At 41.5% G+C, this 21,924-nt stretch overlaps 1 protein-coding gene across 1 annotated transcript in view; it reads left to right on the forward strand.

The window, feature by feature from the left end:
- slit1b (slit homolog 1b (Drosophila)) overlaps positions 1-5,569 on the forward strand; it is a 57,163-nt gene extending 51,594 nt beyond the window's left edge. The window contains exons 32-38 of the mRNA XM_063883689.1: positions 77-305; positions 450-580; positions 2,113-2,267; positions 2,362-2,573; positions 2,793-2,917; positions 3,047-3,135; positions 3,213-5,569. Coding sequence (XP_063739759.1) covers positions 77-305; positions 450-580; positions 2,113-2,267; positions 2,362-2,573; positions 2,793-2,917; positions 3,047-3,135; positions 3,213-3,487 — 1,216 coding nt within the window. The 3' untranslated portion in view covers positions 3,488-5,569. The remainder of the gene's footprint in view (positions 1-76; positions 306-449; positions 581-2,112; positions 2,268-2,361; positions 2,574-2,792; positions 2,918-3,046; positions 3,136-3,212) is intronic.
- Positions 5,570-21,924: the final 16,355 nt, after the last annotated feature.

A 21,924-nucleotide genomic window follows, 5' to 3' on the forward strand; every position in this document is an offset into this window, starting at 1 on the left:
CAGGAATACAGAATAAATCCTCTTGTGCAGAAAGTTTCTCATCAACATCTGAAATAAAACCTCCTCTCCCCCTCAGTGGAGAGTTTTGTGAAGCGTCTCTTCCACCCCCGTCGCTCTGCCAGCTGTCTGTGTGTCAGAACGGCGCCCCCTGTGTGGAGGAGGCGGGCGCCGCGGTGTGCGAGTGTCTGCCGGGCTTCGAGGGCGAGCGCTGCCAGAAGCTGGTCAGCGTCAACTTCGTGGACCGGGACTCGTACGTTCAGCTGCAGGACGTCAAGAACTGGCCTCGAGCCAACATCACGCTGCAGGTGAGAGACGCGGGAGGAGAGGGGAAGCAAATGCCCGCAGCAGGAGACTCTCTCACTCACACACACACACACACACACACACACACACACACATACATTCTGAGTGTGTCTCATCGTGTGTGTGTGTGTGTGTGTGTGTTTCAGGTCTCAACAGCAGAGGATAACGGCATCTTGCTCTACAACGGAGACAACGAGCCAATCGCTGTGGAGCTGCATGAGGGTCACGTCAGAGTCACATATGACCCGGGGAACCAGCCTGCCACCACTATCTACAGGTACACACACACACACACACACACACACACACACACACACACACACACACACACACACACACATTCAACCGTTAAAATGTCTGTTTTTCCAAGGAAATGATTCAATCACATCCTAAATCTGTAACTTTTTGAAATTATAAACTGGTTAACTTGTTCATAAGTTATAAATTATAGCTTTCAGTTATCCGTGTGCAGGTGGGCTTCCGTAGGTCGGTATATTTTTACGTTTGTGTTCGTACATTTAACCTGTATTCTCGCTGATGGCCACCAGGGGGCGACTCCACCGGTGGCAAAGGATGTCGGCTTGTTTAGAAGTCTATGAACAGTTTGGGATGTCTTAATTGCTCATTTCAATCTTCTTTAATTGCGGCATGTTGTTCTTTATCCCATTCATGTATTCCCAATAGGCGTGATAGCAGGTTGTGCTGTCAGTCGTGGCTTCTTTTTGATTGACAGGTTGCTATCACAGTGACCCCTCTCGTCCAGATATGGTCACTTCTGGCTCCAAAAAAAAAAACATGGTGGTGGCTAAAATGCGAAACTGATTGGATAAGATATAGAAACAAAATACAAGCTCGTTAACACACTTCATTCAAATTCAGTTGAAGCTACGTAGGAAATGAGACCTTTTCTGCACCAGGTGCTGATCCTGAGCAGCTCAACAGGTTCAGTATCACACACCACTCCTGCCTCCCTCACACACACCTCCTGACTCCAGCAGCTTCGGGGTGATTAACTCATTCTTTTCATCAGATTTTTAAAAGCCGAGTGTTCGTGAGCCCAGCGACACATACCGGACTCTTCAGGCCCCTCAGCGGCCTCTCAGCTCGCCGTAGCCCAGCAACACCACTTACAGCGTGTGTTAGTGTGTGTTTGTGTGTGAGTGTGTGTTTCTGCCCAGAGCGAGCCCTGCAGTGTTTGAGAATGTGGACAGCACCAGTGTGTTTCGGTTGAATCACAGACGCAGCCGGAGGACACTTGAAGCAGAGTGACCACTCAATGTGGAGGGCTTAAATGTTTTGATGGTTCACACACACACACACACACACACTCACACACACACACACACACACACACAGACACACTCTGAGGCTATTCGTGTGATAAGCAGCTGCTGTAGAGGAGATTGAGAGCACGACGAATCATCTGAGAAGAATTGAAGTTGTGAGAAAATGGAAAACTACAGATAAAAAATGATCAGTTTGTCTAAATTAGGATCGCTCCATTATTAGAAAATATATAATCATAATAGTTTTCTTTAATTTTGTGACTAGTGATGACTTTAAAACCAAACATGCATTAATTTAACACTTCACGAAATGAGTTATGATGGTGAAACTATTAATAAAAGCTATTTCAATAAAAATTGTGAAAATAAATGAGGATAAAAAACTTATTATCTGAAGAGATAATATAAAAATAAATCAAACTAAATATGATTAATTATATTGCACCGAATAACACATTAAAATAATAACAATAATACATTGATTAAATGTGTGTGTGTGTGTGTGTGTGTGTGTGTTGTGCAGCACTGAGACGGTGAACGACGGTCTCTTTCACACAGTGGAGCTGGTGACCTTTAACCGAATGCTGAACCTGTCTGTGGACGGAGGAGAGCCGACGACCCTCGACAGCCAAGGCCGGAGCCAGCGGGGGGCCGGGGAAGCCCCTCTGTACGTCGGAGGTAAGAGGAGAAACCAAAGTAAAAAACAAGTGATTCGTATTCAGGGGTCCATTACTAATGTAAGTGAATACTCTCTCCTCCTCCGTCTCTGCAGGGATGCCTGAGGCGGTGATGGACTCCTCTCAGGGTCTCTCCTCTCAGACCCTGAACACCTCCAGCTTCCACGGCTGCATCCGGAACCTGTACATCAACCACGAGCTGCAGGACTTCACCCGCAGCACCATGAAGCCGGGGGTGGAGCCGGGCTGCCAGCCCTGCCGCAAGCTCTACTGCCTGCACGGCGTCTGCCAGCCCGACGCCGCACAGGTGCCACACACACACACACACACGTAACATTTAAGACCTAATTAAAAGACTGTTACTTCTAAGACATTGAGGAATACAGAAAATAAAGGGAAACAGAAGAAGAGTCAGGATTACTTTCATTTTAAAGCTCAAAGTTATTAAATATGCAACATTTTTCCTCTTCATAGATGATGGATGAAGAAGATGTATTAGTCAACATGTTGTTTTTCTTTCTCTCAGGGTCCCCAGTGTCACTGTCAGACAGGCTGGACGGGTCAACTCTGCGATCAGCCAATCACAGCGGACCTTACTGCAGCGGAGACGGTCACCATGGCAATCGATGTCAACCCGTGTGAAGGCAGCAAGTGAGTGAGGTTTTATTTATCGTTTTATATAAATACCTCTTAGTTTGGAGTGTGTGCACCTTCAAAACGTTGTTCCTCATCACAAAACTGTGAGTGTTTTCCCCTAATCTCCCCTTCTGTTTCATCCAGGTGTGTGAAGGGTGTGTGTGTGGCGGTGGACGCTCAGAAGTACCGCTGCGAGTGTGTGCAGGGCTTCACCGGAGAGAGCTGCGACATAGGTGAGGAGCGACGGCTGCTTCATGTTTCAGAGAGCTCAGTCTTTCAGCTTCAAACTGTTATCTGTTCCCCTCCACAGAGACCCCGTGCAGAGGGGAGCCAGTGAGGGACTTCCACCGCCTGCAGCAGGGGCCCGTCCTCTGCCAGACATCGAAGCCCTTCTCCTGGGTGGAGTGCCGGGGCCGCTGCCAGGCCGGCACGGAGCCGGGGGCCGCCGCCGCCACCGCCTCCAACTCCTGCTGTGCCCCGCTGAGGGTCCGGCGCCGCAGGCTGAGCTTCGAGTGCGACGACGGCACCTCGTTTATGCAGGACGTGGAGAAGCCCGTGGAGTGTGGCTGCAAGGAGTGTGTGTAATGGATGTAAACAACCCACACACACACACACACACACACAAGCTAAAGAGGTACACACACTGTAGGGATTCTATCACGGACATGTCGGTTTTTGTTTCGTGTGTTTTTATCGCGCAGTTTTGTAACACAAGACAGTTCTTCCCTCCTCTCGAGCTCAAAGAGGCCACCTCATCTTTCTCCAGGAGAACCGGCGCTAACTACCTAACTCCTGCTCATCCTAATACGTGTGTGTGTGTGTGTGTGTGTGTGTGTGTGTGTAAGCCTCCGTATGCCTTCTTGTTTGTGTTTCCGTAGTGTGGAAGGTACTCATTTACGCCAGAGATTAAAATAAACGGTTTCTGAGTCAGAACTGTTCAAAATAATTAGTCAGAAATGAAAATACATCCCCTGTCAGACGTCATGTGCAGCACTGAGCTCTGACGGCTTCATGAAGGTGAAATCAGACATTATAAAGTGTTGTTTGCTGCAGACATGACTCTTCATATTCCTACTTTCTACTGAGGGTTCAGTTTTGAAATGAGGGTGAACTCCAAAAGATATGATGTATTTCTGACATCTAGTTTCAGTATTTATCCTGAAAGCAGCAGGAAGCGATAGATGAAAGTACCATAAAGTAAAGTATGAATATAGGCGGTTCATTTCCGTCAAGTTAATCAGGAGAGTTTACATTTAATTACAGAGAATAAAAAGTACCAAAAAGATGAATTTGATAAAACATGTTGTAAATCAAATTCAGGCAATCATTTGATAAAGGTCCATTAAATCCTACACAATTATCCCATCACAAATATAGTTACTTTTAATAAACGCAGGTCATTGAGTTCCAAATAATGACCCTGATGTGAATGAAAGGGTCGCCAACACAAGCAGCATGGTGGTCAGAGGTCACAGTGTTTAGCGGGGGACAACAGAGGGTCATTCCCATCGCTGCTCACCAGACAAGGAGGTGGAGGGGGCTTGGAGTGTGTGTGGGAGTGTAAGTGTGTGTCTATTCTTCTATCTGTGTGAGGACCAGAGTAACCAAACATTTAAACCAAGGATATTTTGGTCAGTTTCTGGCTCCTTGAAAGGTATATTTTGAGGTTTAAACTACATTTGTATTGTTTGTAAATTAGAATTAAAGCATATCTGCATATCAAAATCTCAATTCTGCTATGATACCAACAAAATAATGGGTTTAAAGGCTGTACATTTGCTAGAGGTTGGCTTTAAATGACCAGTCAGAGTCCTTTATTTGACCTTTAATGACTCATTTTAACCCTTGTTTTCATTTTGATATTTCTCAATGAAATTTCTACAAGTTGGTTTCAATCTAGAGACGCAGTTACCGTATTCAAACGGTAAATATTTTATCAATCAATCCAACCATCAAACATTTTATTCACAAACAAAAACAGCAACACCTTTACTGTAAGTCCATAGACAGAGGCATACTTAACGTTTTGGTTCATATTATATATATTATACCAACAGGAGTCAGTGAACACAGGACGTCTTCATTTGGCTCTTAAACGTATCACATTTAGGGTCAACGCGTGGTCCTCACAAGTATAGAAGGACATTTGTGTGTGTGTGTGTGTGAGACGCTGTCCCTGATAACGAGTTTCATTATACGACGATGCGGCGTTTGTCCCGATCGAACGCTTCTTTTCCGATTTGTCCGAAGAGCCGGTGAACGCATCGCGGGAGAAAGTAGCTTTTATATTTGATGACATGTTATTTATATGGATGTGAAACTAAAAAACAGAAGTGCGTAATATTTACATTTTAACATGTTTTTATTTGTTGTTGTTTGTAGAGTTTTGTGTCATAAATAAACTAACGTAGCTTTTATTGTCATTATGATTAAAACTGCAATACATCGTCACACAGTAACGGCCTAACAGATTGTAATATATATTATATGCTTATTTGATTTTGTCATAGTATTTTTATATGTTGGAGAGGATGTTTCATCTGTAGACGTTTTGTTTTCAGTCGCCCAAAAACTTGATGGGAATTTCACACGGAAACCAGCGAGCGTTTGGGTTCATGTTCAGTGTTTCTCTTTCCTATTTATTTAAATAAAGAGCTGTTTCTCCTCCGTTGTTTCTCTCCCTTTCTTCCACCTTGACCCCGGCGGTGCTTGTTGACGTCGCGATGACCTTTGACCGCCTCGTGTCGCCGCTGTCTAGCGTCCGCCGTGAGTCGATGGGAGATGGCAGCTTGGGGAGGAAAGGGAGGATAGTTTTGGGGGAGGAGATGCAAAAATAGGAGGAGATGATGGAGAGAAAGAAAGATAGGGGGGCAGCGCTCTGAGACTGCAGCCGTTTAATGAAACAGTGATTTATGCGTCCCCTCGTAACCATAAAACATAATATATACCCCCATCGGCTTTGACACTCCCTCCTCCCCACACACACACACACACACACATTTCTCCAGTGAAATCTGCAGCAGCACCTCTGCAAAACCCCCCTTCAACCTTTCTACATCGCCATCTTTACCCCTTCCCCCCTCTCCTCTCATCTTTAAAGGAGGATAAAATCATAGCCTTTCCCAACCCCCCCACCCCCACTCCAACTCCAATAAAGCTTCCCACACACAAAAGAATAACACACACACACACACACACACACACACACACACGGGGCGATTGATCATGCACAGAATATCTGACATGCTCGTCTTCAGACTGGGTAAATATAAACACAACGTCCAATTTGGCAAATAAAAAACAGCCTCCAAATATTGACGATTAATTCAGCGGCGAAGAAACATCCGGTGTTGAGGGAGAACACGGGGGGAGACGTGTTTAATCTGCGCCGGGAAATTGGTTCATTAAAGCAGACGCGGGGAAACCAACAGAGATGTATCCCGCACTAATAAACTGCATAGTTGATACTGACAAACAGAAATGAACAAAAAAACTGCATCGCACATATTGTTATTAACGTGTGCTGCTCACAGTGCACACACACACACACACACACACACACACACACACACACACTATTAATGAGCTGTTATGGTTAAAAACTCGCAGTATTTCTTGAAGGAAAAAGCAGCAATGAATATGTTTACATGCACAGTCCCAGTTATGATGTGTGCTTGTTTACATTATGCATATAATAGCTACAGCACCGGGGTATTGTGGCAGAAAAACACCTTATTTTATCCACGTTTTGAAGCCGTTTGTTCTGCTAAAGTATGATCATTAACATACTGAAATAAAAGTCGATATCTGACCATGAGGAACAGTCTGAGGGGTCTTTAAACCCCCTCAGACGGTGCTGGTGTCGGTGTATCGATAACACGACTGAACATACGGATGGATTTATTGATTGTTGTGTACGGGCCCTCGTCGAGGTCAAAGTCAGGTTCCTCTCAGACATCAGGACCCTTATTCTGCAGCGGCCGGCAGCACAGAACACCTTCAGTCTCCTCCTTCACTGTTATCCTGTGAGGGAGTGCGGTCGTCTTTCAGCCAGTGGGTTGCGGGTTCGATCCCAGCCCGGTCAGCCAACATGTGGATGTATCATTGGGAGGGATACTGAACCCTGAGGTGCTCCCAATCAATGTGTGAGTGTGTGTGAGTGTTCGTTTCCCTAGAGCAAGTGGTGCTGCTCTGCATGAATGAGTGTGAATGGGTGAATGAGTCAGAGTATGTAAAGAGCTTTGAGAGGTCCAGAAGACCTGATGAAGATCTGTATAAGTACAGACAGTCAGATGGCCCCGGTTTAGGCAAAACCCTGCCTAAGCTGAGGGCTTAATTAAAGGTGTTGCACAAAATCCCTTAAAGATTCCTTTAGTTGAGGAAAAAATGTAAGGGCATTGATAGAAATGCTAGGACAACCTCAAAGATTAGTGGTTGGTTCTGTTATTGTGGTGATCGCAGGCTAACTGGACATTTGATCATCAGTTTTAGGTGTGTTTTCTTTACCTCGGTGCAGCAGTTTAACTAACAAGGATCTACTGCCAACATATTCATGAGAATAATCTAAAAACCCTCAAAGTAAAAGATGTGTTGGACTTTAAAACGTAATGATTATATAAAGAGTAAAACGTTGTGTCAAGTGTGACAAAGAAACAAAAATGCTAACCTTTTTCAGTTTTGACATTATTATCCATTTAAACGTAACTGTAAAAACAATAATAATAACAACAATAATAACAATAATAATAACAATAATAATAACAATAATAACAACAACAATAATAAATAATAATAATAATATTAATAATAAATAATAACAATAATAATAACAATAATAATAACAATAATAACAACAACAATAATAAATAATAATAATAATATTAATAATAAATAATAACAACAATAATAACAATAATAATAATAACAATAATAATATTAATAATAAATAACAATAATAATAACAATAATAATAATAATAATAACAACAATAATAACAATAATAATATTAATAATAAATAATAACAATAATAATAACAACAACAACAACAACAACAATAATAATAATAATAATAATAATAATAATAACAACAATAACAATAATACTCTTAATTGATAAAGCGCCTTTCAAACAGCGGTACAGAGTTGTTCATACAAAAACAAATATTGACTTTCATCAGTAATCAAAAGAAGTGAGAGGTATTAAACACAAAAAAACCTCCTAAAAAAGTGTTGTTTTAAAAGACAAACGTTCCTCGTTGATTTAGAGACGACACATTACCATATTTAAATGATTGCACAACCCTCACCTTTTCCCTTGTATTGTGGAATGATTTGACGTTAACGTAACATGTTGGATCCATGTGACAGCAGCAGAGGGCTGCAGCTTCGAATACCTGCTGAGAAGAGGAATACCTGAGAGGACCACACACACACACACACACACACACACACACACACACACACACACACACACACACACACACACACAACTGTCAGTGTTATCCAGTGCTGCAGCAGCATTTCTTCCTCATCGATTCATCCTGTCTCCTCTTACACTGACATTTCACTTTTCTCCTCTCTCTACATTTTCCCTGTTTTTGTTTTTATCTCTCCCTTGCCTCCCCCCCCCCCCCCCCCCTCGTTGGCCTTTGCTCCTCTTATTTCCTCTCCTCCTCTTTTGAGCCTCTACTGGGACATGTCTCCATGCATTAATGTTCAGAAAGCTCTTTATGTTTCTCATACTGCCTGTGCTGCAGCTCCTCTTTTCACCCTCTGTCTGAAACCAGAGCCCAGTCTGCTCTGATTGGTTAGCTCTGTTGTGATTGGTCAACCACTTAGGGATGTCCCGCCCCTTAGCCTATGTTTCAGGAGTTAACAAAGGAGTCCAATGGAGCCGTTTCAGGCAGGGGGAAGAAACTCCCACAGAGATTTTAGCCTTAGCAGGCCATTTACATGCACTCAAACACACTCTAGAGGAGGGAAAACCCCGAAAAGCAGAATTAGGCCTCTTTAACAATCCTTAGTGTTTCCGCAGTAGATTGACCTTACTGATCTTGGATTGGTTTACTCCCAGTTTAAGGTTCAGGGTTTTTCTAGACGAGTCAAGAATAGTTTTTTATCTTCTGGAAAATAACTTTTATGTTTCTCTGAAAACTTCTTCACTTTTCTTTATCCGAGGGAATAAAAGCCATTATGTCTCTTAATAAAAGATCTTTAGTGTTTGATTGTCCGTGCCGTCGGAGAAGAGTGAGAGTAAACCACATCTTTGTTCATTTTACTCTCAGTAATAAAAACTGCTGTCTTGTTTTCTTCCAGTTATATATATATATACATATAGAGAGGAATGAAAATCATGAATGAAATGAGTCCCAACATGTTGACGCTGCAGAAGAGAGCTGAACAATAAGAGGAATTTGTTGAAATAGATATAAAACAAACACAAAGATCTTGAGTTAAATGTTTTTTAAAGAAGGGATAATGTTTATGTTGAACAGATTCAGAAGGTGAACAAAACTAAGATAATAACACTAACCCTGTAAAGCTGAGGTTTGTGATGTGGGGAATATATAACATAAATAAGACGAAGTGTTCAGAGATAATTAAAATAAATGAACTTAACTAGAAAATGTCATTTAAATAAAAAAGAAAAGTAAAATATTACATTTTTTATTTGAATGTCATTTAAAATGTGTACATTTATCCAATCCCATCTTTATTGTTGCCTCCTATACTCCCACTCCTGTCATTTAGCTTTTTCCAAATTATTCCCTTTTACCATCTTCCGTTGCTGTTCTCTTTTAGCTATCGTTTTGCTTTCAGCTTAATTTTTCATAAATTGTCTCTTTTCTTTTCTTTTCTCTGTTTTATTTCCATTCTACACATTTCTGCTCTTCTCCAAACGCCTCTCCACTCGTCTTTTCTTTGTTCATCTCCCCTCCTCTCTCACACTCTTTCTCAAAGCTCCCTGTTCTCTTCCTCTCCATCACATTTCTTTCTCTTTCCTCTTCTTTGTTCATCTTCCTCTTTTACCTCTGTCATCCCCCATCCACTTTTTCTCCTCCTCTTCCTCTCATTCATTTTTCTCCCTTCCTCTCCTTTGTTCATCCTTCTCCTCTTCTCTGTACTTTCTCCATCTTCTTCTTCTTCTTCTTCTTCTTCTTCTTTGTTCCCCCTCTCCCCTCCTCTTTTTCCTCCCCCACACACACACTCTCCGTCCTGCTCCTCTTCCTCCTTTCCTTCATTGCAGGTCTTTCATTCTTTCCGTACAGCAGATGTCCTTTTATTGATATGATCATGGTTAGTAGCCTCAAGGTGCTCATTGGATCCACAGCATAACCTCACACACACACACACACACACACACACACACACACACACACACACACACACACACACACACACACACACACACGCACACACACACACACACACACACACACACGGTGAGCTGCAGGAGAGGAAACAAGGAAAATAATCTGAATCCCTTCGAAAAACTGCAGAAGAATAGTGCAGGTAAAGTAAAAAGAATGCACTTACAAATGAAATGAAAAGGCTCAGTTATCAATAATGAAAAGCACAACGAGTCAAATCAAATAACAGATAAACACACCACGGTAATACAAACTAAACGCTGTATACTTCCTTTAAAAGGTAGCTGATAGTATCTAAAGATGCACTGAAAACTGAAACGTTGACTTTAATTAAATGTATATCAACATAAAGTTGTTTTATTGAAACTTAATATTAAACTTTTAGTTCAAGTCGGTTGTTTTCATTGTTGTGAAGAAGTTGAAAGAAAAATTAAAGGTAAAGTTTTATATTTCCAGGCGCATTACAGTAAGACAGGAGGATGGTATAAAAGGACTAAAGGAATATAAGGGGAGGAGGATAACGGGAGGTGAAGAAGTTTTTAAGAGGAGGAGGGGGATGAGTGACAGGGAGGAGGAAAAGATGGGGGAGGGGGTGTGAGAGCGCCGGAGGCAAACTGAATATTTCAGGCAGTTTCCAAAAGGAGTCGAAACTACCAAGGTGACCTGGGAGGAGTTAGAGACAGACAGAAGTGATAATCAAATAAAGAAGTCCCCTATAGAACGTGGTTTCACTCCCTTTCAATTAGACGTGACCTCGTTGAACAACTTCTCTCCTTTCAGTGTCAAATGATATTGAGCTTTTCTCTTAGTTTCTGTTCAGTGTCACCTTTATGTGTATGTCATGGCCGAGGACGTCCAATGGAGGAGGAGGAGGAGGAGGCTCGGTGTTTCTCCAGAGCGTCTCCTCACACAGCTTCATGAAGGCTGGATAATTTTTTTCCTTCAGCTCCACATTCAGACGTCCAGCCTCCACACAATGAAGCTCTATGGAGAGTTGCATGCTGATAATCTCTACAGAAATGAGTTGTATTGTGTTATATACGTGCTATTTTATGTCTTGCTTTTGACGGTTAGCGATTAAGACGCACTGGTATCTGATATTCAAAGGTGCATTATGAATAAATAAATGCTGCTTTTCTTCATATGAAATAGATCAGAATGTGTATAAAACTAGATCTTTCTACTTGGTTTATTACATTACATTTATCACGTTGTTCTTGGTCACCTACAGATTATTCAAATGTATTATGTATATGTTATGTTGTTTTAAAAAATGATATACAAGATATTGGTTTTCCACTTTAAATTACTTTCGTTTCATTTCTATTTTTAAAGAAATGTTTCATTCATGTGAAATTGCTTTGACGATAACTGCCTTTACAAAACCATTTCCAAATTTGGGATGAATAAAGTAGGCTATATATCTACATCTATTTATGAACAACATTTGAATGATTAGTTAGTTAGGGTAGCGTTAGACATTTCTGCAGCAGCCTATCGCGTTGTATCAGTCACCAATGTGGTTAGCTAGTACCTCTTACTTAGCTATATCCACGGAGAGAAAACACACACCCATCATCTCTTTGGTCTGAGAAGTTCACTGACCGTTTATTGTGCGCATGCTCACAACAGCATCCCAGTGTGCACGCAGGCAACACATGTTCCAATCTAATGTGATGGGCTACTTAACATGGCTTTGTCATATAACTCAATATGCTCCACACTCCCACTCAAAGTCTCTATAATGGTAAATAAAACCAAAAATACAAAACTCCAAAATGAAACATTTGGCATACTGGTAGTGTTCTTAAGACTTCAAAACATTTACATCTGCCAGTTCACATTACTCTCCAAACAAATATCCCTTGAAACTCTCAAACTTAGCCTTTGTCACTGGCTTGGTAAAGACATCAGCTACCATGTTTGCAGTAGGACAGTATTCTATACATATTTTACCTTCTGTGTGTGCCGACCGTACAAAGTGATACTTTATGTCTATGTGTTTGCTTCTCTGTCTGCATACTGGGTTCTTAGATAAAGCTTTCGCCCCCTGGTTGTCCTCATATATCTTGACTGGTACATGCTGGTTACAACTATCTATTCCTCTTAGTAGTTGTACAAGGTACATACTCTCTTGAGTAGTGGCTGCTAGTGCCATATACTCAGCTTCGCAGGTGGATAATGCCACAGTTGGCTGTTTCCTACTCTTCCACGATATGGACCATTCTCAGTTAAGCTGAAACAGTATCCAGTTGTGCTCCTCCTATCATCCCTATCGGCTGCCCAATCAGCATCCCTGTACCCCTCCAGCTGTAGAACGCTTTCCTCACATTTCTGGTAGTGTAGTTCTTGATCTATAGTACCCTTTAAGTACCTTAGTAGGTGTTTCGCTGTAGCCCAATGCTGCTGCTTTGGTTCTGCTAGGTATTGAGATAGTTTACTAACAACCCAGCTCAGGTCAGGTCTAGTACATGTCATAATGTATATCAAGCTACCTACTATCTCTCTATATCCTGTTGAATCAATCACTTCACCCTCACTGTCAGAGTTTAATTTTTGCTCACATGGGGTGGATCTCGGTTTGCATTCGGACATTCCAACACCTTCTCTATGTGTCTCTTTTGAGTCATTTTGATCTCTCCATCACTCTGTCTGAAATCGATACCCAGGAAGTGTTTAAGTGGACCCATATCCTTCATCTTAAACCTTCTCCTCAACATTTCTTTGACATCACTGAGTAAGGTGTTGTTACTCGCTGCTATGATTAAGTCATACTAACAGAATCACTTTCTCATTCTCAGATTTTCTGCTGTAGACACAATGATCAGCCTCATTTTGCACAAAACCATTCTCTGTAAGGTGATCATGCAGTAACATGTTCCAGTTACGCCCGGACTGTTTTAAACCATATAATGACTTGTTTAGTTTACACACTAAGTGGTCCCCTGTTTTTGACTTGATCTCAAAACCTTCCGGCTGCTCCATATACCTCAGTCGATTGGAGCATGGAGGTATGCAGTCTTCACATCCATTTGGTGTAAAGTAAGATCCTCCTGTACAGCCACCTGCATTAATGCTCGTACAGAGGTCATGTTGGCTGTTGGTGAAAAGGTCTCTTTATAATCAATCCCTTCAACTTGACTATACCCCTTTGCAACATATCTGGCTTTACAAGTCTCAGATCCATCTGGGCTCTCTTTCACTGCATATACCCACCGACCTCCCACTGCTTGTTTGCCTCTTGGCAGTGGAGTCAGAGTGAAAGTTTCATTCTGTCAAAGAATTCATCTCGTCTTTCATCGCATCAGCCCACATTTTTGACTTCTTAGAGTCCATTGCCTCTTTAAGTGTATTAGGTACACCATAAGCCACTCTGTAGAAATAATCTACATTCTCACTTTCGTCATTATCACACTCAGCTTTACACTGGCACTCCTCAAAGTATTCTGGAGCCTTTCTCTGTCTCGTAGGGTATCTCCTTTCTCCCTCTTCTCTCTCAGTACTATCTGTCTGGGTCGGATCTGCCTCTGCAGTCTCTTCAACACTGGACTCTTTACTCTCCTTAGGCTGTCCCTGACCCTGGTTGACTCTCTTGGGTGGTGTATCTGCATAACTCTCAAAGTCTTCCCCCAGGTCACAATCTGTCTGAGTCTGGCTATCTGCGCTACCTTTGGTGATGAATTTCACCAGCCTATGTTTTAGGACTTTTCCTGTCTCAGGATAATACACATTATATGCTGGACTGTATTTGTCATAGCCTACAAGGATCCCCTTTTCGCATCTAGAATCCAGCTTCTTCTTATCCTGCTTATATACATAGCATTCAGTGCCAAATATCCTCATGTGAGATAGGTTAGGTGTTTTTCCTGTGAAAACACGGTAAGGTGTCTGCTCTAGCCGCTTACTGTAGCACCTGTTGCGGATTTGAGCTGCTGTCTGTACAGCATATGTCCATAATTGCTTTGGGAGGTTACTCTCCAATAGCATGCATCGTGACATCTCGAATAAGGTTCTCCAACCCTTTCGGCAGTTCCATTCTGATGAGGTGAGTAGGGTGCACTCTTCTCGTGCCTTATCCCATTACTCCTAAGTAGACACTGGAACTCTTGTCCCGTAAACTCTGTGCCGTTATCAGATCTTATGCACTTTATCTTTCCATATGGCGCTACATCTGCCTATGAATTTTTCAGTAGCTTTTGTCGCGTCACTCTTTGCTTTGATAAAGTATGGAAAAATCATCCCACTGTAATCATCAGTAAATGCTATTGCATATCTGTATCCATCTTTATCTGCTGGTTCTATAGGACCGCATAGGTCTGTGTGAACTAGATCTAACACAGTTGTAGCTTTAGCATCTGCCTGTCTGTTTCTGCTTTGTGTAAATTTGCCCTGTCTGCATATTTCACAGTTTTGATTGGACATGTCATGTTTCCCTTTTATAGACATCCCTTCAACCACCTTCTCTAATTTTGTGACATCATCAAAATTGCAATGACCAAGTATCCTATGCCACGTTTGAATGTCATGACACCCATACATTTCATCAACATTTTCATCCTCTACTGTGCTAAGGTAATACAGCCTACCATACACGTCCATTTTGAACTTGGTACCATCTTTGTTGACCAGCCAGTCATTACCGTCCTTGAAGTGGACCTCAGCTCCGTTGGCTGTCGCTGCTTTGACTGAAAAGATGTTTTGTGGAAACGATGGGATGTAGAGCGCTTGCTTGAGCCTCGTTTTCACCTGTCGTCCCTCGCTGTCCAGCAAACAGACTTCAGCGTCTCCCCTCATCTTCGCCATCCCGCTCACCTTGGATCCGTCGGCCAGCTCGATCATGTGGTCTTCGGGTCTGAAGCTCTTGTCAACTGTTTTGAACTTTGTGGCGTCGTTGATCATGTGTGCTGTGGCGCCACAGTCGACCATGAGACCCTTCTTGTTTCCTCTTTGTGTAGGGCAGTCACTCATCCTGAAGAAACTGAAAGATGTAGGCTCTGCCTCCGTCTCCCCATCAGCTTTCTTCACATGGTCACGGCCTCGTCCTCGACTGCGCCCCATTCCTCGCTGTGGTGTGTCCCATTTTCGTTCCTCTCTTCTCACGTGGTACCCGTCAGGACATGTTCTGGCCATGTGTCCCTTTTTACCGCACGTGTAACACTCAACATCAGCCAGGTCCATTTTCTTTCCTCTTCCTCGTCCTCGTGACCTCGTTGCCCCTCTAGTTTTCATCACGTTGTCTTCTTCAACATTCACGTCACTCTTCCCATATTTTTCTGTACTCTCATAACTTCGCAGTTTCGTTTTAAACTCGCCAAACGTTACAGTGTCATTTGTCTGGGTGATGTGCACGACGAATGGCTTGTATGAATCAGGTAGCCCCTTAACCACCATAGCTATCTGAAGCCCATCACTTATGTGCTCTTCTGCTCTTCTTAATGACGTGAATATAGTCTCTGCTCGAATAATATAGTCAGTGACCGTTTCTTTGCTAGCTTTATGGAGCGAGGAAAGTTCACAATATAAACTCACAACGCGGGGTTTGTCCTTTCCCGCATAGTGCTCGCGAAGAGTATTCAGTGCTTTTCTTCCATCACGTTTCGCGTCCCTCATTACCAACGACAAGCTCTTGTTGTCCAGACATTGCACTAGCTCTGCATATGCCTCACCGTTCTTGGTTTCATCCTCAGCGAGAGCTTCTTCGTCATCCTCATCTATCTCCGGGTCTTCCGAGATAACTTCTCTGAGGCCACGTAACTCCATGTGCGCGAGGAACCTCGTTTCCCAGAGCTCGTAACTTTTCTCTTCACCGTCGAATAAAAGTCTGAACCACCTTTGGCCTGCATGACTGGGCCCATAACCTGTAGCGTTAGACATTTCTGCAGCAGTCTATCGCGTTGTATCAGTCACCAATGTGGTTAGCTAGTACCTCTTACTTAGCTATATTCACGGAGAGAAAACACACAACCATCATCTCTTTGGTCTGAGAAGTTCACTGACCGTTTATTGTGTGCATGCTCACAACAGCATCCCAGTGTGCACGCAGGCAACACATGTTCCAATCTAATGTGATTGGCTACTTAACATGGCTTTGTCATATAACTAAATATGCTCAACAGTTAGGATTGAATAAAAAAATAAACAATTCTGACATAATATTTAGAAGTCTTTATTGGGACAAAGCTCTTTTCTTATGGCCCTAATAAAGAGTTGCATTGCCAGTGACTGCTTCAATATAATTGTCGTGCAAATTACAAATAAAGAGCTTGAACTTGAGTATCTTGTCCAAACCCAGGAATAATTACGTTCCCTTAGCAGGGGGTGAATGCTAAGAGGCTGAAGGCCGTTATTGTAATTATTTGACTCATAATAAATAAATATTGGCAAAGTGAAAAAAAAACCAACCTTTTATTTTGAGGCCATTTTTAGTTCAAGCCATGCTGTCACCATCCGCCGCCACACGGTGTCGCTGCTGCGCGCAAACGGGAATTTAGCGTACAGCCACTTCCGGTTTTGGGACAGACGTCAGTTGGTGGGTTTAACGTGAGTACTAACGGCTACTAACTGTCATTTAAAACGTTTGAACAACAAGAAACAACAACAGTCTGGATTTTATCCTCCAGCAGGGAAATCTGGATGTAGGCGTTTCTACAGAGGGGAAAAACCAACCCCTGTTTTAAGGTGAGAGCCTGTACTGGCTACTGTTGGTTTAGTTTGTTGAGAAGTTCTTTAAAGGTACTACAACTTTAGAGTTTGTGTTGAACCATCTCCTGTTGTAGGGATGTTACGGTGGTGTATTGCTATCACACTAAAAAAAAAAATAAGGCTCAGTATCAAGTAATTACGTGAAAGTTTCTTGTTATAACAAGATGTTTTTGACGTTTAAACAAGATAAGTATCATGTTATTACATGAAATTATCACGTTATTTCATGATACTGACATTTTCACGTTATAACATGACAATATCATGTTATTTCAAGATATGATATGAATCACGTTATTACATAAAACTGTCACGTTATTTCAAGATAATGACATGGACGAAACAGCGTTCGCTTCAAAGAAATAGCCTATAAAGGAAGTAAAACGGCCCGACGCGCAACCGAATTGCCCGAGATGGATGTTTCTGATAATATATGCTTTTATTTCCTACTTGGCCTGAGACACTGGGAGATATTGGCATTTCTTAGGATGGACGGAATTATAATAAGCATGCCAACGCTAAGGAGGCGACTGAAGTTCTTGGGGTTGTTCAGGAGGAAAGCCCAGTCAGACTTGGTGGATTTCTTATCTCAGAATAACGTGATAGTTGCATATCTTGGAATAACGCGATTGCATATCATGAAATAACGTGATAATTTCATGTAATAACATGATACTTATCTTGTTTAAACGTGAAAAACATGTTGTTATAACAAGAAACTTTCACGTAATTACTTGATACTGAGCCTTATTTTTTTTTTAGTGTGATAGCAATACACCACCGTAGGATGTTGATCTATCTAGCCGTGTTTTATATTCAGAAGAAAACTGCTACTCATTTTTACCACTAGTTTTCTTATTTAAGCCCAACTTGTTCTCCTCTGAATAACCACGCGACCTCATAGGAACTACAGCTTTCTCTCTATAAGTGGTTTCTGCACAGAATTTGGGATACAAAGTGAAATCTCTTAATTGGAAAGCAGACTTTACATTCTACTTGTTTTTGGTCATTCTCTCTGTAGACAACTGGTTTTCATATTACTGACTTTGAGTTTGTTTTTTCACCAAAATCTTCCTTTTGGGTTTTTCTCTCTTGCTTTTGGCTCAATTCCAGGTTTTGGTTGATAACCAGCTTGGCCTGCTTTTGTTGTTTGATGAATTAATTGAGAATAATTAAGGTTGGTGTTTGGTGCTTTGGCCTCGTTAGCAACAAACGATGAGTTTACTTCTGTATTATGCAGCAAAAAACCCTCAGTAAACAAAGCTCAAACTATATATTTCCCAGTAGTATGTAAATCTCCAATGTCTTGTTTTGTCTGGACAACCCCCCCACCCCCCAATACAGATGTGAAGGAACCAGCAAAGGCTACTAACCCCTCAGTGAATACAGCCCATCTGCAGCTGGAGCAATGTGTATTAATAATTCATCTCCTATGTGTGGGTAAAAGGTAAAAGACTTTAATTCTTACTGCCCCTTCAAGCACAAGTCAAAGTGCTTCAGATGAGGCTTTAAAAGGAAAACCTGATTACTGTTTCAGGAAGCAGGTTATCAGTGACTTAAGGTGCTCCATCGGCTTGTGTACGGGAGCTTGTTAGCAGCCGCCCTCGGTGCGTCGCAGCTCAGACAGGCCTGGGGTGACGACTGCATGGGGCTGGCGCTGAGTCTTAATTGAATGGAGCTGATGTGGATCCATTAATCAGTAATAGGGAGCCTTGCTGGGCCCGGCCACCACATACCACAGCAGGAGGGCCCGCTGATGGGGCCTGTGACATTCTCACAGCAGTCAGTGTGTGCATGAAAAACAAAGAGGGTGTGTATTTATGTCTTTGGAGAAAAGGTTGGAATGAGGAAAATGTTTTATATCAAATGCTTCTACTTGTACATTTCGTCTGAGCACATTTCTGCCGTGCGCTGTGCTGGAGGACACAATTGGAGAAAGCTTTTTATCACAAGGTTGCCACTTCTGCTCTCGTCTCACAGGCAAATATCAGCAGCAGTGAAGGGCTGGTTTAAATGCTAGACAGGGAATATATGTTTCTGCTATCCAGAGTCCTCGCATGCCTGTGTGAATAAGGCAAACAATTAATTAGTCAAGCAACGTATAATTAGAAGACAACAATTGTGATTATGGTCTAATTGTTTGACCCATTTGTGGAGCAAAACATTGTTTGATTTTCAGATTTTCTCATCCTTTTTAAGTGTAAATTAAATATGTTTGTATTTGTATTGATGGAGAGGAAAAATGACTCTCTGGGTTATTCTAATTAAAAATCAGGAAATGCAAAAGATCATACAGAGAAGGAATCATGACTGCTATGTTTCTTACACATTTAGGAATGCAATTACTTTTTTTATTGAGAAACACAACTACCAGGAGCCATTTTGACTCATTTGTTGGTCTGCAACAATTTGTATTTACAATGTATCTAGGCCTATGGTTTGGTCTGTAAAATGTGTGTTTTTTTATTAGTATCAATTATTTCCTACTGATGGTCAGAGAAAACTGAACAATCGCAATGCGCTCACACAGTCTAAATAATCAGCAGTACATTTAAACTATCGTGAATGCTTATGTTTTTCTAAATGTGTTGCATACATATTTGAAAAGACATTTGCTTGTACAGATTTAAAAACACAATTACCAGGAGAAGTATTGATTTATTTCTGGCACTGCATCTAACGATTTTTCTCATCATCAATTCATCTGCTGCCTGTTTCACTTATTAATGGTTTGGTCTTTATGTTTGCTGAGATAAGTCCGTCAGAATGTCTCAGAGCTTTTTTCACCTGACATAAAGGGGAGTCCAAAACCCCCTCAATATTTATTGTTCAGTACATGGAAATAAACACAATGTGTTGAAGGAATTGGAAAAAAAGCAAATGGGAGGATGAAATGTAAGATAAGCCGAGCTATGTTCTTGTTTCTGTAAGTGCGATACAACGGAGTAAAACCATAATTAGCTTCATTCATCACAACCCCTGTTAACCAAAAATACATTTAGAGGGAGGGGGCTGAACATAGTATTTTCCTCATCGACACTTCGGTCAGTGTTTGATTTCAGGAACATTATTTATTCATCATAGTTATTTATTATTATGTATTTATCCTGTCTTTCTTCTCCTGCTGTTCCTTTTAGTGTTCGCTTCCTGTCTTCTTCTTTTGATTTCTCTGACGTCCAGCTCTTTCTCTTGAGCTGTTTTTCTTCTCTTTATCTGGGCACGGTTTAGTCATCATGAATCCAAAGTTGTGTGCCCTCCACAAATATCAAAATGTATATTAAAAAGGCATGTGATGCTGTTTTCTGACGAAGGAAAACAAATCTATTTTTTGGCCACACCTGGCGTTGACCGTACTTCTTTCTGCGGATTGATATGACTACATATAGTCCCTTGATCAGAGTGTACTTCTTAGCAACAGTATTCTATACTGAGCTGACCGTTCGAGAATGTTCCATATTGACCAATTAGCATTGAGCGTTCAGCTAAGCCTTGTAATCATGTAAAACAATATAAACCAGATTGTCCAGGTACACCGAATCAGTAGTGTCATCCACCAGCTCACTGAAGCTGAGCCTTTATGTTACTAAGACATCATTAAACATATGGTCTGAACCTACAGAACAGTTATATGGGGATTGTGGGAACTCTTAGACAAAACTGCGACAGCTTCAACTCTGAATTTGTGACGTAAAGTGCAGCAATCAGGCGCTAAAGGAATCTAAAGTGCCATAATTGCCACCGTGAGTCACCGCTGCGGCTCCAAACTTCCATAACTGTGATATGACTGAGGTCACTTTGCCATTAAACATTTCGTAGCTGTGTCACAAAACCTGGGAAAGTGGACCAAATCAGTAGTCAAATAGTTGTTTTCCCCTTTTCCAGTTTAGCAGCGACAAACCAAGATCACATTTTGTTGTTTATTTTCAAAACTAAATGTAAATGGTGGCTTTTGAATTGCAGGATAGTTGACTGCATTTCCTTTTAATTCCTATGTGAGAAAATGTCTAAAGGAAATGTAATGAAATATTTGCCCATGTCTATCATAGGGCTGCACGATTCTGAAAACATAACTCATTGCAATTCACAATTTTGGAGGGATTGGTTATTTTTCCTTCATCATTTCCACTCAGATTAAATACATGTAATAGGATCATGGTGAGGAATTTTTCAGTTCTAAACAATTATGTGTTATTGGGTCTGAAGAAGATTTGAAGGCTATACATCACTTAATTGAGAATGGTATTTCACATTGGCATTCAACAAGTATTGTGCTTCCTGTTATTTGATTGGTGCACAAATCCATTTTTGATGAATTGTGCAGGACTAAGTAAAAGGGTTTGGAACGAGCTGCTTCTGTCTTCATTTTTAAGGAAGAAGGTGCAACAGACCACCTTTCTTAAATGTGACATTTAAATCACCTTTCTTCCTGAAGACTTGTGGAAGAACAATCATTTTGGGCTGCAGGGTGACATATTTTATTCATATTTCCCCCCGTTGTCAGTTTCTTTTCTATAATTTGGAACATTAAATTCCCTATGCATGGATAAACAAATGCACACAGTGGACAGTATACACAGTGATAGGAAAAAGCTATTTTAATATCATTAAATAAAGACAGAGAATAATAAATACCGTGCGACAGCTCTTATAGAGGCGAGCACCTTCAAATATTCAACATGCCTGTACTCAAATTTAGTCATACACACACCATGAGCAGCTATATATGTGCAAATGAGCGAAGCATGAAACCGCACACACTTGTGCACACACAGATACTTGCACGCACACACACTTACAGTATCTAAAGAGGGAGTCCTTTTGGAGCCTAAGGCACAGTATGAGAAATAAATATTTGATAGGAGGATGACCTACTTCCTGCGCCCTGAAAAGTTATTTGTCTTCTTCTGCCTCCATCCACCGCTGAGGCCTCTTTCCTCAGGGCCTGCAGAG

This window comes from Eleginops maclovinus, chromosome 5 (assembly GCF_036324505.1).
Source record: "Eleginops maclovinus isolate JMC-PN-2008 ecotype Puerto Natales chromosome 5, JC_Emac_rtc_rv5, whole genome shotgun sequence".
Taxonomy (NCBI): domain Eukaryota; kingdom Metazoa; phylum Chordata; class Actinopteri; order Perciformes; family Eleginopidae; genus Eleginops; species Eleginops maclovinus.